Source organism: Pyrgilauda ruficollis, unplaced genomic scaffold (assembly GCF_017590135.1).
Source record: "Pyrgilauda ruficollis isolate IOZ18807 unplaced genomic scaffold, ASM1759013v1 scaffold31, whole genome shotgun sequence".
Taxonomy (NCBI): Eukaryota; Metazoa; Chordata; class Aves; order Passeriformes; family Passeridae; genus Pyrgilauda; species Pyrgilauda ruficollis.
Genome location: NW_024524489.1, coordinates 7,583,610 through 7,601,360, shown reverse-complemented (window position 1 = coordinate 7,601,360; position 17,751 = coordinate 7,583,610). Strand labels below are relative to the sequence as shown.

Here is a 17,751-nt window from a genome sequence, read left to right as displayed (position 1 = left end):
GTGAAGGCTCTGGTGTTAGTCTTGAGTTTACAGCCTTGCTACTACCCACAGCACCAGTGACTTTGAGGGAATGAGTCTGGGTTCACTTGGATCAGCATCGAAATATATTTAGCAGCAGTCATGGACACTTGATGCCTTTGACCTGTCAAACAGATGGACCTAAAATGTAAATAGATTGCAAGTATTTATATAGATATGTATTTGTATGTGAATATATATATATATATGTATAAAGATATGCAGCCCATATAAATGAATTTGAGTAAGAATTCTATGACAAAATTTTAAAACCTTTAAATTATAAAAAACTGAACATCTTTCAATAGGAACCTCATACAAGACAAAGACATTTTCTCTATTTGTTCCAGCTTAAATTTTACAGCAGAAGTAAAACTGCAAAACAGAATTACAGACCACAATTAGCTGGTCCCGTATTTGCTATCCAGCATTGTGATGAATATAACAGCTAAGTTCTACAATCCTCTTTAAATATATGCAGCTTTTACCTGGTTTGGCTTTTTTTTCAGTCAGAGGAACACTATTCTGATAAGTGCTTGGCCTGATTAGGTTAAACTCAATGTATTTCTACATCTCACTGTATGGTGTTGGTGCATCACAAATGAAGTACAGAAATATACCGGATGCTCACCTGCAGGAATAGCATATAGTTAGAATACAGAACACTGAAACTGCAAATTCTTTTGTTATTGTTGTTTTGGTTGGGAAAAAAAACAAAACAAACCAACAAACCAAAACCATTGAAGCAGTTCCATGAGATTTGACATCTCTGTTTGACTAGTGCCATGAGCATAGCCCTGCAGGACAGTCACACATCTCATCCGAAGTCCACTCACTGCTTGTTTTCAGAATGTTGTACAGCTCTTCTTTCTGTGTAAGATCATCTTGTCCTGTGCTTCCTCAGTCCAGAATAGTCCTTAAGAAAAGAAATGTTGCTTCCTGGAAGACAGCAGGGACTATAGGCATTAAAGTTTTAATGAATCCACTAAACCAAGCAGCGTTATCCCTGGAAAGGTGAATAGTTGTATAATTTGGCCCATATTGCTGCAATTTTTTCTGTTTGCTTGGGTTTTGAAAATCATTTGCTGCAATACATTGAGAAACAGGAGACAAACAGAATTAACTCAGCCATTCTCCCATGGTATTCTGCTTCTCTTTGCTGGATGTCTCTTTCATGTACCATATTTACTGCTTGGGTTCAAAGTTTTCCTCTTTGCTTTTTTTAATCATGCATCCCTTGGTTCACTCGTCCTTGCACCTCCAGCCTTTGTTGTTTTCAGTCCTTAGTGATGATCTTTCAGTTAAGAGCTCACCAGAGTGTAGATCATGCTGAATGTAAAAGAAAGACACAATATGAAAGTATCCCTTTGAAGCATGCAGAGCACTTTGATTTTTATAACCCTTTGCTGTCTGTTCCTCAGGTCTGACTGTAATGACCTGTGCTTTCCTTTGCATTCCTTCTATCTCTCTAAAGCATCTTAATTATGGTGTATTCAAGATGGGTATCAAAAGGCACTCAAGAAATAACAAATTCATTATCGACATCCTACTGCACCACAAGCTGTGTTTGAGCTTTTTAAAGCTCAGTCTGATGTCTGGATTTGAACAGCAAAGAAACAAAACCATTTTGCTTTAGTGTGTTTGATCTTTAAAACTTCAACCAGCAACTCTCGGCAGGGCAGGCAAGGTTTTCCATAAAATTGCATTGTTTTGATTCCTTTGGAAAAAAACTCTGTGCACTAGAAGAAACATAAAATGCAGCCACCAGCTGGACTGAATCCATACATACTAAATGCAACTCTGAAAACTAGAGAAAAACCAGTATATATTGCCACAGCTCCATTTTGTTGCAATTCTAATTCTGCCAATACCCAGGAAAGCACTGAAAAAATGTCTGTAATTTATACTATTTTATCAAGCACCAGGCAGTGGATTTTGGATGGTGGCCATGTTTTAGATTGAAGGGCTCAGAGGAATCCGCACAGCAGTAAAGTCTCAGGAGAAATGCTACACCACACTGCTGAGCTGACTTTGATCCCAACACAAAAACGTGGAGTTAAAAAATGCTTTTTTCCCACAAACCTCAATAGCATTTAAAAGGAATATTGAGAAACAACAACATGCAGCAGTGAGTCCTCAAGATGTGGTGAACAGCAGAACAGGTCAGACACCAGTAATCAGAGGAGAAAAACACACTTTTCTTCCACCAGCACACAAACCTGCTTTGCAGAGGGATGACTACAAGACTGGCTTGAAAAGGCAACTCTGTGCAAATACATCATGGAGGAAGGAGTAGAAGAAAGACAGCTAAAGCATCACCTCCATTTAAAGTGTGTTAGAGGTTGTTGTCCAGTAGTTTTTATGGTGTGATTACACTGGGATCTTGACAAGGCCTTACGTTAAATGATCCTCACATATTTTTGCACTGGCATTTGTGCCTGTGCACTGAGGACATGTGACAGTTGAAAGGGGCAGGGGGACAATGCCCAATTGGTGTGCATATCTCCATGAATATACTTTAATTAGGGGTTTGGATCATGCACAGGCTTTGCCCTGTCATGAAAGGGAGCCTGTAGGAATGACTAGGGGCATGATGCATTCCATGTTCCCACCCAACATCTACCTACCCATTTATTTACCATCTTGAGTATTACTATACCAAAGGTATTGTATTTTTCTTATGTTCCTCTTGAATCACAAGGAATTACAGTTTTTTATTTGATGTAATGCCATTAGTACAATATTCACTATTTTACCATTCCAAAAGATCATACAGAGAAGCAAAAGTTATTTCCTTTGATTGGTGCTGGGGCCTGGCTCAGGTTTTAGGTAAACACTAAATATTCTGTACTGAAGTGTCAGCACTCAGTGAGAGTGCTTCCCCGAATCAACAGCAGAAGCAACCTTTTATGAGACTAAGGAAATTGTCCAGCTGGTTCCAGTCATTCCTAAGTGCAATTCCACAAGTGAAATGAAAAGCAGCTACTGTTCTCTTAGTGAAATGGCCAGACTTACCAGTAGAGATAGTAGAAGAAGGAAAGGAGGTAGAAGGCCAGCTTACACCAAGCCTCTTTCTGGCAGTAACTTAAGGTATCTGCGTTCATGACTGCAGGTGGATCATAGGCCAGCTCTGAGCTATCTGCTGGGCATCGAAAATACCTGAAAGAGCCGGAGAATACACCTGGAATGACTCTGTGGTAATCTGTGTTAAGTATGTACAGACACACACCTGACCTCCATCTTCCATGATACAGCAGGAATTCCCCTTTCTTTCCCAAGTCTCTATTTCCAGACATTGTAAAAATCAGGATGCTAGTCTAAGCACTCCTTTCTTACAGAACCAAGCAATTAATGAATGTGGATTTTCTGTGTTCTATTAATTCTTCAGATCAAAACATATCCCCTTCCTACAGAGTTATTTCTGGCTCATCCACTCATAACTTACACATTGTGAGTGACAATATATGGTGGTTTGTGATCACAGAGAAGAGGAAGGGCTTTTATTGCACCTACACAACTGATTTCAGACATGATGAAAGGTGACAGTCCCAACCAACTGGTAGCTAAGTTCCTCCAACTCTGAAAAGGAAAAAAGCCAATATGGAGTAATGTAGGAAGTGGCTGACCAATATTTTCTACATGTGGCACTGCTCAAGAATTTATCATCCAAATATTTTTCTTCAAAAATATTTTTCTTCTTACATAGGACAACTTTCTAACTATTCTCAGCAATGGCTGAGTGTTTGAGAAAATTGTGACAGAAGAACTTCTTTGGCAAAGGAGCTTTTGTCTCAGTCAGTTTGCAGTAAAAAGCAAAACCCATAAAGTCCTCAACAAAGTTAATTAACTACTCTAAGACCAGCACAAATCAGAGGAAATATTGTTATTTCTGCTGCTTTGACAAAGTAAGCAGAAGATTGCTGATTGCTTACAGATGGATATACAGATAGACAGGAAGATTTAAAAACACCAAGCAAGTGACCAGCAGCAAACTTTGAAAGGAGAGGTTCTCAAAATAACTTTGCCTTTTTCCCTTCCAATGTTAGTCACATCCACTTACAACCTCTAATAAGATTGCAAGTTCTTTTATGGAGAACCACAGGTGGAATCTTGCTTAATTCTACTCATTTGTATGAAGATATTACAGTGTATCCCCATGGTTCTGTGCAGAACTTTACACAACAAACCCAAACCTGCCTGTGGTTAAAGCAGGAATAATTATGGAGTATTTATAGCAAAGCACATGAAGAATCACAGAAAAAAAAAAAAGAACCAGAAGTTTTCTCCAAAGGTTGATATCATTACTCAGAATGTAGCCATTTTCCTCTTGGGAAAAAAAAAAAAATGTTTTTAGAAATTTTTTTAATGGGTGTCATTGTCACACTAAGGGCTGTTAACCCTTAGCAAAAGAGCAGCATAAAACATTATCATTTTTATTGCAGCAGAACAATAGGGAGAAAAGCACTTGTAGCTTAATTTCATTTAGCTTTCTAAGAGCTATACTGGCACTCTAATTTCTGAATAATACACTTTATCCTATGACTGCATTACGACCAAGCTTTTGCAGAAAAAAAAAAAAAAAGTAAAAAAGCTACTGCTTTTTAATTCCTGGTTGAGATGATGATTTTGATTTCTTTACAGAATTATTCTTCTGCTACCATATGTACCTTTGTAACACAAAGAGACCCTGACAGACAAAAATCATCTGTGCTTTTACAAACATTGTGAAAATGCGAAACTAGGGAAGTCTCCAGACTGACAACCATAAAAACTGATGTCTTTTGGTTATTTTCAGAAGCAACAGAAGGCTGATCCTCCACTAGAATGCAGAGGGAGATGCAGGAGCAGCAGCTGCACTGCCTGCTGGAAAAAAACAGCAGGTCTTACGTGATCAACTCTGGAAGCCCCTGCGTGAATATAAACACAATTCAGAGGTCCAGAGTGGGAACATTCCCCACTTCTTCACATGGGCAGGGTGAAGAAACAGCTCTTCACTTACTCCAATCCCTACTCCATGATTCTCTAAAAGAGGATTATCTTGCAGAACAGAAAATCCCTACTGTACAGAAAGAAACAACTTACTTTACACTGAAAAAAAAAAAAAAGTCAAAAAGCTGCCAAAGAAGATGAGACACAAAAATCTGTCAACCTTCCCAGTATTTCACAACTACAATGGAAAGGTTTCCTTGCTAGGGCTGAATGAAGAGGTCCAAGCTCTTTCAGATATGAACTGTCTTGCAACTCCCCATCTGTGAAGTATTTAGAGCCTCACCAAGTTCCAAATTCAGATTCCAGCCTATTTCACTTCCATGTTTTCACTTGTGATGAGTGCATCCTGACACCCTTCAGAATATTCATCTAAGTAACTGAGAGCCACATTGTATTATCATATGTTTTCCTTAGCCATTCTAGATCATGAAAAAAATTCCTTTTTCTCTGGAAATACAAGTTTCAGCAGCTTATAGGCAAGAGCCTCTAGGCAAGAGATGCTCATCTACACTCCGATCACTGTCCTTCATTGTTCACACAACCTGCATGTGTGCTGAGCTGACAGGCAAGGCTAACAAGCAGTCAGCATATAAAAGAAGGGCTTACCTCCAGAGGTGATAAAAAAGCAAAGGAACATTTAACCCCAGTGTGAGCCACTCCTGAGCACATAAAAACATTATGCAGAAAAGACTGTGGATGGAGTACTCTGGCAGCACCAGCTAAAAGGAAAGGAACAGAAAGAAGTCAGTAAAACAAACACCTCTTTGATTTTAGTCACCTAGGTAGTTTTTCAGAGAACAAATCAACTCTGCAAGTCTTGCAAGTCTCCTGTGTGTCTGTCCCTAGACACAGCTCAGCTGGCAGACAGCATGAGCAAGGAGCACAGGACCCAGGGCCAGGTTTGTTAAGGTTCTACCCAAGTTTGTACTCCAAGGGCTTGTTGAGAGACATGGGATAAATCACTTACTGTCCTATCTGGTGTTCCAGACCTATGTCTACAAAACACACATTATATTAATGCCTCCCTCACCAAAGCATTTCGAGACTAAATGAATGCCAGTAAAAGAGTTTGCAAAGAACGAAGTTTTATTACTGAAGCATTCAGAAAGGAAACAAAGCTATTCCTGAAGTTTTGCTTCTACATTGGAGGAGTGTCTTTGGAAAAACAAAGTGCTGCTTCTACCATTTTGATATGTTATATACACCATAAAGAGATCAAATCCATTACCAAGTCAGTCTTGCAAGCACAAACCCACTAAGACAGGAAACTCACTTCCTAAGAAAACCATGGCTCCCTACACTCGTCGTTTCAGAACCATGATGATTCTTTCTATTAAAAGAGAAAATGAGTGGGCAGCTGGCAGAAGCAGAAATGTATGTGATGTTGATTCAGAATAGTTATTTCAAAAGGCACTTTGCTTTCTTCACTGCTTTCCCATTTCTTAGCTGTCTTTCTTCTCTTGTTTTCTTCCCAGACCTTTTCTGAGAAATCCCTGTTTCTTTTCTTCAAGTCAGAGAAAAGACTAATTTCCAGCAGTGCATATTTCTCAAAGCTAGAGAAAATCATACACAACTCATTTGCATCCACTGCTTCACCTTGGAGATACACCGACCAAAATTAAATCACAAAAGGCATTTGGGGGCGTTTTTAGATGACAATTCATTATTATCTGCCAAATAATTAAAGTGAGCCCTATTGTTTTTTAAACAAGGTAGAATTTACTACACAGCTTCTCCAAATACCTACTCCCATACAGCTGTGCTGCAAGGAATTCCATCATCTTGGCTCTAGGAGTCTTTCCACCTCACATGGAACATACTGTTTTAACGCATTTCACTTCAGTATTTGAAGAAGTTAACAAATTTGGGCATCTCCGTGACTGTGCCTTCAACTTAAACATTCTCAAGGGCTTATTTTATGTGGATGAGAAATCATAATACAATTATATACTTCAGATTCCAGATGGTACTTATTTATCACTGCTGGATCTTTTTTTTTTTCAGTTTGAGAATGTGATTTATAACATGACTATAACCTTTCCCCAAAGAATGATTCATCTTCATAACAAATTGTAGGCAAGAAAGGCCTTCATGATGTACGTCTGCCCACTGAACATCACAACACTCAAAAGTGTATTACACTCATTTTCACATATTTGATTTCTGGATCCAGCACAATACACAAACTTAGCGAGACTGCAACCCTGGTGCCTGATCAGTGGGCTGGCTGGTAATAACAGGGAAGGAAACCCACGGTGAATATTTATGCAGAGCTTGAAAAACAAACCAAAAATCTGCAGTGAAATAAGAAAGGAAACAAAGAAAGCAGAGGACTCTCAGAAGTAGGCTCACTTTCCAGTCACAATTTCTGGTGTAAATGAAATCTATCTATACTTTTGGTAGAACAGCAAATGGGTCATTTATGTCTCTTCAACCTTTTCTTGGACTGGTATTTTCCTGTAGACATAAATAAGAAAGGATCATTGCTAATCACTGTTTCTAGAGGGAATTTGTGCAAAGAAGCAAACAAAGCCTAGTCTGCAAAAGCCAGTTACAGTCAGCTGATATACTTCAGAGACCAAATCTAAAAGGAGGTGAGAGACTTGGAAACATAAAGCACAGAAAGACACTAACTAACAGCAAGGCTTATGAGGTCAAGTAAGTAACTAAAATAAAACACTGCCTCAGTTCTTGGCTTTAAGAATCATCCTGCAATTTGACACTATGTCCTCTGAAAACAATGAAAAGTTGAAATCAACTTTAGCAAATATGGGATTCAGCTGCTGGAGAGAAGAAAGCTGGCCGAGAAACAAGCAGCAGTCAATCCTTGTTGTTCCTGCCGAGGTACTCAACTGAAAAGCAACTTCAGTGATACAGATAACTGCAACAGGAACTAAACCAACGTCTTTAATTCATTCCTGTGAGAGCATAGGAAGCTGTCAGATGGTAAACATGTTAGGATATAAATAGTACACTTCTATTTTGAACCAGGAACATCCTGATTTAAATAACGACCTCTGCTTTCTGACACAGCTCAAGATAAAGCTTGCGATGATTATGAAACATGAAGAAGGCGAAACTGGCATAGCAGCACAACTCTTAAGGGAGGCAACTTGGTCACTTTGAGTCCCAAGCTCAAATGACACTACAAATTTACCACCAGAAACTCAGCTGGCTGATATTTCCCTGTGGAAAACCACAGGAAAGCCTGAAAAGGAAGTCAGCTTCTAGAAAAAAAAAAATGCTGCTAATCAGAAATGCCTTTTGCTACAACATAAGCCAGGGAAAAGGAAACCACTGTAACTTTGTTAGTTTTGTTCTGATATAACTGTATAGTTAAGTAAATGTCCACATCAGTAAACCCTTATTCACACTTTATCATTGACATTTAAAATGTAAAACCTTAGGTGGGTATCATGCTCATTGCCATCTCACCACAAGAATTCATTCTCATACAAAGTAGTACACACACACTGCACATGTAGATTGATCCTTCTCTAATTCCACAGAAAATAAAGCGGACTTTGCTATGGATAGACACCTAAGTTTGGCTGAACTAAAGAGCAGGAAAACAAGCACTGAATGTAAGCACCTATCAGCAGCTTCTTTCTGTTTATAGGAATACAAAGACATCTTTAGAGAAGATCAGTCCCAAATAAAGTTATTCTGTTTCCCATTTCCTAAATCTGTTCTGTTGTTCTTATACAAAAGATAAACCTGTCTTTTTCTGTCTGTATCTTTCCTCCTTATTCTGTTTATTACAGATGGCTACCTCCTTCTCAAATGTAATTTTGATTTTACAGGACACTGTATCATTTTTACAGGGAATGACTCTTACAGTTTATCTCACCAGTGAACAGGGTCCATAGAATACCTCACAGAAAACAGAACTGGGAAGACATTACAGCAGGAATAATAATATCCCTTCATCATTGCTATTAAATACTCAGTGTTAGAAAATCAATTGCAACAACTGAATCAAACAGTTTTCCCCACTCTTAAGCCACTGAAATGTCAAGATGCTTCTTTCCAGCACTTTGCTTGGACCAATGCTCCTGAGTGCTACACAGTAATAATAACAATTCTCACAGAATTGCTGTTCCTTCCTCAAAACACCCAAGAGTCTACATCAGTCTCCCTCTGTGCCTGCCACCCTCCACACTGCAACCACAGATTTTACACTGTACTAGAAACTGCCAGCCATTACACACTCTACCCTACCAGAGCTTCTGAGAGTCTTCATTACACTATTAGAGGCTGAAACAACTTCCCTTCTTAATGCCTGCCTTCTCCTCCTACAGATGGCAGGAAAATCCTGCAGAGAAGTGGGGGCTGAATCTCCTTCTGGTGATTACCCCAGTGCAAACAAGTTGTTCACCTTAAAAACACACAAGCCCCTTCCCATCCACCTGAAAGCAACAGAAAACTGAAAGCATCAAGCATGTGTGGAATCACTGCCAGGCTCCAGATGAGGTCTGACCTAAGCGCACACTGCTTTATTGCAGTGGTTATTGCTACTGCATCTGCTTGCACTAGAGGATGGCTGCAGCTTGTCACTATGGGGCTCATTTGCTGCTTTTTCCACCACATCCCTCAAAAAAGCTCGGCCCTCGAAAAGAATCAGTCCTCATCAATAGCAGGGAAAGAGGGGGTGGATGTGTACCCAAGGTTTTCAGGACACAGGAGTTATTTCAATAGCACTTTAAAGCTCATCCCTACAGAGCCTGCCAGAGAAAACCTGGGTTACTGGGGAGTGTCAGCTGAGTTAAAGACACTGAGAGATCAAAGGGAGATTATTTAATGACTCCGAAATTCCCCTAACTGAAAAGCACAGACTGGAAAAATCAGAAGTGCAATGCAAGAAAGGGAAAAAAAGAAAGCAAAACCACACAAAAAATAGTAGTAGCATGTGCCTTAGCCCAGACTGTGTATGTGGAATGTACATACTCTGAAACAAATCATCTGTTTCCTCCTGCTGCTGCACAAACCAAATAAGAAGGGTCAACTATGTGTAATTTAAATACACAGACCATATATCTTAATAATTCCAACAGTTTTAAACATACTGTTTGCTCTGATCAAACAGACAAAACACTAAATTTTACTCTTGAAATACAAGAAGTCTTCCCACTTTTCTAATCTACTTTAAATGATTTGGGTTACTTGACTTCCAAAACCTCTTCTGAAAGGCTGCCCTAGAGCCCAATACAATGCTGTCACAGTAAATATACTAAGGTTTTCATCCAAATATTCAGGTTCAATTTATTTCAATTCTCCTGTTAAAATCCACACTTGCTTGTGTCTCTACAGACTGTTCCTTAGTTGCTAATTCAGTAGCATCAAATTGTTATAACACAAACATGTAACAAAACCATTTTAAGTAATTCAAAACCATGTTATGCAAACCTCTAGAAGTATTTAGCAGTTTGGTAGGTAGATTTGTGCACGTAGTTCAGAAGAAAATGCCTGGGAGATGGATTCCAAATCATCAAAAGGACAACGTGCAGTTGAACCTACTAAATTCATATATGCAGCTTTACATTTTATCTGGGGGAGAGCAGCAGCACATACATGCAAGACTTAATGTCACAAACAAAATGCAGAGCACAAATTAAAAAAAAAAAAAGGGATATAACATCTGTGTTTTCACCCCTCCACTCACTGCTCGGGATCACAAAGAAACAAAGTAGCAAAAAGCCACTGCTTTGTGAAGGCAATTTAATTATTCTAAAGAGCTATTGGAATTTCTTTAAACATTTCTCTTAAGTGGATGTGAACATAAGTCACTCCACAGCACAAATACCAGACAATGAAATGAATAACACAAAGAGCCTAATTACTAGTCTCACTCCATATCCATCTGTGACACAGTACAAGATCTAATATTAAAATACAGGATTTCTGGATGCTTTTTCCATCTCAGCTACTAAACACATTTATATTTAGGCCTATCATTTCACTTCTCATTGTCTCTTTCTCTCTTCTGCAACATGGGGATAATTATATTCAATTCTATATATTCCACTGGAGCTAGTTTATGACTAGAATATTTAAGCTTTTTCTTAAGACCAGTAGTAACTTCAACAGAACTGACAGATGAGAATCAGGTCTTTACAGGAGTATCCATAAATATTTCGGTATTGCAGAGCCCATGGAAGGTCATAGCAGCCAACAGGTAAAAAGGTTATGAAACGGATTTAAAAAAAGACTGAAAGGTCTGCAGGGCACCGGCACAATTCAAGAAGTGCCCCATCCTCGGAAGGCACGTCATTAGGGCAGATGTGCTGTGATCTTACAAGTGTATCTCCTCTGCAAACTGTTCTTTTCCACTCAGCAGGGATCAGGAGACATCTTTATGACCTTCCTTTTTCTAACGCTAATTCCGAACCAGCAACAGAAGCTGGGTTAGCAACCCCGGAGTGCAAACTCCTCTAATTTCCACAGTGCTGGCAGAAAACAGGGTAATAAACCTCTTCTTGCCCTACCTCGCTTTGGTATTTCAGGCACAAGCAGCCAGGACACCCCACAGCTGGGCTGCTCCAAGAGCTCCTGCCGCCTTTGTCTGCTCCCCCAAAACTGGGGAGAAGGGCAATTAGTGCGGCAGCTGTTCGTTAGGAGCTACAAAACCAACCCCAGTTCACAGGCAGGGCTATGAATGCACAAACCTCAGGGATGATCAAAATGAAGTTCAGCCATCTGCACGGCTCAGGAAGGGCCCCCAGGCCTTCTCCTGGGGGTCTGCCCAAGATTGACACTTCCATAAATGCTGAAAACGAAGTGTTTGCTGAAGGGCTGTTTCCATACTGGGTGTGTAAAGACTGGCAGTCTGAGGAAGCAGATTTGGTGCAGTGCAGACGTGGCAAAGACATTTCCCTCCCTGGCACTACAACAGCTTTGTGGAAAACATCAGCAACGAGATGCAAGGCAGGACATTTAACTCTCAGCAGAAAAAAACTTGCATCCATAAACAGGTATGGGGTGAAATCATTGTACTCTACATTTAGGAATTATACTGCTCTTTGTAATTGCACAGTAGCTTTACAGGGTGTGATTCCAACTTAAAGCCACACTGAACATTCTGCCAAACATTACAGTGACCTCTGGTTTAACTTCCTTCGTTTTATTAAAATGCAAATACTTACTTTATTGCATACTGAATTAGAGCAAATATAGGCCATTAGCAAGTCAAATTCTGCCAATATTTCAACACAGCTCTGAGGAACAGATGCATAAATCGCATCACCCCAAGTGGCTGAGAAGTACACTGCTCTCAGGAGCACAGTACAGACGACATTACTCATCTACATTTTTGCTGCATCTTCAGCTTATTCCACTGTTACTTGTGATGTTCTCCCACTGCAAGGACTTATGTTTACAAACCCTCCAGCACAGGACTGGGAGAAGCTGAATTGTGGAGCAAGAGGTCATCAGTTACAGAGTGACACTTTGTTTGGCACTTGGATTATTGACTAAACACTTAGAGATGAGACTAGAAGCAAAATATAGTCAGTTAAACTGAAATAGTTTCATACAGAAATATTTTAATGAGTAATAGCACTGTGAATATCTCCCTTCAAAGGATATTCCAGTTTTCGTCAGGCATCACTCTGGCAAATCCTACTTCCCCCCTGAAGAAGAGGAATAAGAACCAAACTGTGGCTGAGTCACAAGTTTGAACTCTTCACTCTTGCAATAGTTTTCCTAACTTCTCCCATTACAAGCTCCCCCTGCTATGAGCACCTGGCAGACACAGCAGGATCTATCTTCTCATTATCCCTAGGTAAGCACACAGACATCCTTAGGCAATTATTGCTAAAAATAACTATTTTTATGTTCTAACTTTTCAAAAGTGCTGAATTCAGGAACTTGTAAAATTGACTAAAAATAGTGTTGGCACAATTCACTTAATCAATGAGTGTCAGTAGTGAATGAACTGCCTGCCAGAAATACAACACTTCCTCTCAGTTCTTTAGTCCTATTTTAAGGGCTTTCTTTCCAGATATGATACTGTAGCCAAAGAAAGGACAAAAGGGATTATATTCTGTATTTTTACTGCAGTAGTAATACTTTTTTAGTAAATATGAATGCAACCTCTTTAAAATAAAACAGAAACTGTGAAGAAGAGATGCACTATCTCTTGTCAAGCAACATTTATGGAATAATTTGTGTACAAAGTATAAATACTGCCAGCTCTTTGATCCCAATTCTATTACCAGTTCTGCAAAATAGCTTCTGGACCAAGTTCCATTCTTTCAGATGAAATTCAAACTATGTGGGTGCCCCAAAGACTAACTGAATAGGGAATGCCCAATTTTATCCCATTCCACACTTCATAGACAACAAATGTAACAAAAAAGTAGGCAGAAAAGACCTAAAAGAGGGAAAGAGGGAAGCTTTAAATTATCTGTACTGAATTTTCTGTCAGAGTGCAGAATTGAAAAAGGCAGCTTGGTAACAAAGGTACTGAAGGCCTGGAAATCTATTACAAGATTCAGGGAAAATCATTATCCTTCATCCTTCTGGTGCAAACAAAACCTCTACCAAGTGTGAATCACTGTGAATATATTAACTCCCTCCTCATTTAGGCAAGCTGAGGAAAACAATTAAACCAACACAGAGCTAGTGAAAGTGTGTCATACTTCAGCTACAAATATTTTACTTGCTTTTCTTGTATCTCCACTTCTCCTGTCATAATTCTTCTTTCTTTTTTTCCTTGTACAACCTAAGGACAGCCTCACTGTTTACATGAACAGAAGATTTAGAATTTATCTCCTGCCTCTTTTGACTAGTGAGAGATGCTGTGCGAAAGTTGTCTAAAAAGAACTCCACCATAAGTCATGATTTTCATAAAATCAAAATCCTGTACTAATACATTTTTAGCTAACTTCACATTTTACCCTTGAACTGTAAAAAATACTCTCTCCTAATGTAAAAATATCTTGTCAGAGTCACTCTGAAGGCCAGAATAAAGTTGGCTTTATCATGCAATAAAAGGTTAGCAGTACCTTTCAAATAAGAATGGAGTACTGAAATACAGACCAGTTTTGGGTTACTCACACATGTTTAGAGTCTGATGTACTTTAAAAAGTTTTGGGGCACTTCAAACAAAGGAGAACTTCAATGAATTTAGTTTTATGAAGCATGATGCAATCACAGTCCAAAAACCCTAATGGACAGAGTATGCAGAGCATGGCAAGCTTACACCATACAAAATCTGCAGGTATAACTAATGCCTCAGAAACAGCAATATCCTTTATTTCAGTGGCTACATGCAAACTCTGGAATTTCTTCTGAGGCAGTTTGGAAGGTAATTTAGTATGTGTATGTATAGCAGAGGGGTGTAGCTCATACTCAGTGTGACATTGACAGAGATCTAATTCATCTTATTGTCTCTGTTCATTAGTATTTCTGTAGAGCAAACATCCCAAGCCTCTAAGCATACAACACCAGATAATTTCACTCCCAGCAATCTGATATCAATGTGACCACAGCAGTTTGAGTCTGACTCCAAACTGGGATGGATTTGAACAGCTGCGGTAGAGATCCAAGACCCCATGCAGTTATCAACACAACAAAACATCAGACCCCTCAAAAACAGCAAGCAAATTTTTACCTTCAGTTAAAAATAAAAGATTCAAGCTCTGCCTGCAAACAAGAAAACTTAAATAGGTCTCCAAAAACAAGATTTCTATCATCAGAACAACTGTGCAACATTTCCTTTCCTGTTGCGTATATGTCTTGTGAGTGTAAACAAGTGTTCTTCATATTTATTACCAGGTTTTTGTAGCATCTGGCACAACCAGGCTTTACTTATTACCTGAGACCAAAAGCACTGCTGTAACACAAACACCAACAGAAACATTATAGAAAAGGAGAGCCAAGTCTTGCTCAAAGTCATCTCTCAACACAACCTTTAAAACATCAAAGTATCCAACTAAGAGAACAGAATGCAAAATTCAAAAAGTGGCAAAATGTAAGACAACAGAACATCCACCTAAAGACAACAAAAGCAGAGCTGTATTATATTTTCTTCCAGAAAGGCAAATGTGTAGCAGCCTAAAACTACCCTTTTGACTTAAGACAGTTTTAAAACATGAACTTTTCATCCGATAATATTAACTCATAATATCACTGTAATCCCAGTAACAGATCATATGTTTAAACATCTAAAAAAAGGATTAATGAACATCTCTTTCACATTCCCACTGCTTATCAGGCCAGTTAATAGCAAGTTCAGATCTTGACAAAACTATCTAATGTGATCCAATCAAAAGCATTCAACTTTGTTCTGAACCACTGAAATTGCAGTGCAAAGATTGGGGAGGAAGAAAAAATGAAAGCATTTGAGATGATAAAAACAGTCTTTAAAATACATAGTATTTACTTAAATAGTTTTATACACTGCCTGGGTATAACCTTCTGTGTTGCCCTGAGTCACAGGGAGACACTGAATAACAACCTGGGTACCTGCAGTATTTTTTCTACCCCCAGAATTTTATATTCACTCTTCTGAAGATATCCACATTGTCTCTTGATTGGGGTTTATGCTCCCAATCACTATGTGGGAAGAGTCTCCTGACAGTTTTCCTATTGCCCAGAAGATTACTCAAAACTCAGCAGTTTCATCACATTGATGAGGTGTGAAAAGAGAGAGCATTAGATACATCAAGAAACATGACATGTACTGAGAAGCCAGCAACAATGGTGAACTCTTTGGTCTCTAATGAGAGTGGACAAAGTTCATGTGCTCCACCATTGTAACAATCACTGCTAACAGGAAAAATGTCACACGCTGCCATTTTTTGTTCCCTTTTGTGATCTTTGTTTGAGCAGCAGTTTGTCAGAACTCTGGAAACATCAGCCTCTTTCTCCTGCAAGGCAGAATATCACTGTCATTTCCACAGCCCAAAAATGCCTAATTATTAGACTGAAAATTCTGTTTTCCTCTTAGATAACACAAGCACCTAAGCTTCACAGATTAGTCCACTACCAGGTAAGAGGAAACCTGGGATATATTAACCCTGCAGACTTGTCCCTCTAAGTGTGGTTATGCTGCAACATTTTCTGTTAAGTCCAACTTAATGAGGAATTAAAACATTTTTATTGAGGTTGTAAAAAATGTGCAGCACTACCAAGGTAAAACATTGCTGCTATTCCCAGTTTTACAACAAACTAATTGTCTTGCTGCTGGATTTTCCACTTAGGAGATTTCTCAGCTGCAGGGAGAAAGTGTGATTCCTTCTTACAATATGGATGGTTATATACCACTTTCAAAATTCCTTGTGATTATGCATCAAATTTGCTAAATTTGCTTATATAAGCTCACATTAAGCATTTTAATGAGCCATGCTATAGGCTTACAGAAGGGCTCTGCTAATGACCATCAGCCTGCAGACTGGGTAAAAGAATGTTACACATCCATAAATCCCTAAATGCATGATGAAGCAATCAACAGACAGACCCAAACCCACACTCTTAAAATCCATCACATTATCTCAGGCTTGCCAGTGGCCATGAGGCAGAACAACAGAGAGAGTGATCCTGGCAATAACCAGCAAATATATCAAGAAGAAAAGAATGCGATCAGTCAGTTGAAATGAGCTACTGGGACACCTGACACTCCTCAAAGGAGAGTGGCCACTGTAGCTGCTGCAAGCAGGGAATGCCAGGATCCACTGGAAGGTGAAGGTCTGGAGCTTATCAAGGTCCAATTAAAAAAAAATTATTTAATATGGCAATTACTCCAGTGCATATTGGTCAGTCTCCTCCAGCCAAAATATGGGAGAAAAAAAAGTCAGCTGGATAAGGGTGAAAAAGGAAAGATGGAGCTTTTTAACAAGGTTGATTTCACATAACATTTAGAGATCTATAAAGGAAAAGAACCTCCATACTCAAATATTCCTCTTCTGCTATTAAGGAAAAGCCTAAAAGCTTACTTTCCCTGTTAGCGATCCAACGAGCTCAGTAATGTTTCACTGAACACATTGTGGGGTTTTGTCCAGACTTTGGGAGTCTGCATTCACTGCTGACAAACAGGCATGACACAGACACAGAACCAAGCCTTATCTCCATCCTCAGAATGCTCTGTCCACAGCTGAACCTGTGGTGTTAACCCAAAACTCTTCAAGCTCCTGTTTGCTCATGTCTCTGGATTACTGCTACTTGCACACATGTGAGTAATTTAAACTTTTTTTACAGAATATATAAATGTTGAAATGTATCAAAACAAAACTGTACAGACACTCTGTTTCTGGAATTGTGTATTACAATCACTAGGTTTTACATTTTATTTACACTATCTCAGTGTGATTGGAATGGCAATTCTACACTCGCTCTTTGAGGTACTGTAGGTTTGGTTATTTACCAAAACCTGTAAACACAGTAAAACATAACTATCACAGGTATTAGGGTATATAAAATGAAGTATGAATTTAAAACAGACATTTATTTTACTCTTGCAAAGTGGTAAAAGCCAGAATTAGACCTTGTAAACACTAGAACTACTGAATACAGAATAAATTTCCACCATTACCACAGCAGATCCAGCTCCACTGGAAACCACAGTGACAGAGGTACAAGACCAGACCAAGCACTGGCACTGCCCAACCACCTAACTAAAACATTAAAACTTGCTTCAAAAATGTTAGGTGAATAGGTTTTTAAGTTTGTTTTGTTTCAAACACCCCAGCTCCTGATTCTACTATATCCTGATTCTACTATACTACTGCTAGTACTGGAGTGCTG

The 17,751-nt window shown here is 39.0% G+C and overlaps 1 protein-coding gene across 1 annotated transcript in view; it reads right to left on the bottom strand.

Annotated features, from left to right (window-relative positions):
• Positions 1–358: 358 nt before the first annotated feature.
• Positions 359–17,751, bottom strand: part of CNIH3 (cornichon family AMPA receptor auxiliary protein 3) — a 45,676-nt gene continuing 28,283 nt past the window's right edge. Inside the window, exons 4-6 of the mRNA XM_041474030.1 lie at positions 5,614–5,726; positions 3,034–3,177; positions 359–1,347 (exon numbers count right to left, since the gene is read on the bottom strand). Of these exons, the coding sequence (XP_041329964.1) occupies positions 1,320–1,347; positions 3,034–3,177; positions 5,614–5,726 (285 nt within the window). The 3' untranslated portion in view covers positions 359–1,319. The remainder of the gene's footprint in view (positions 1,348–3,033; positions 3,178–5,613; positions 5,727–17,751) is intronic.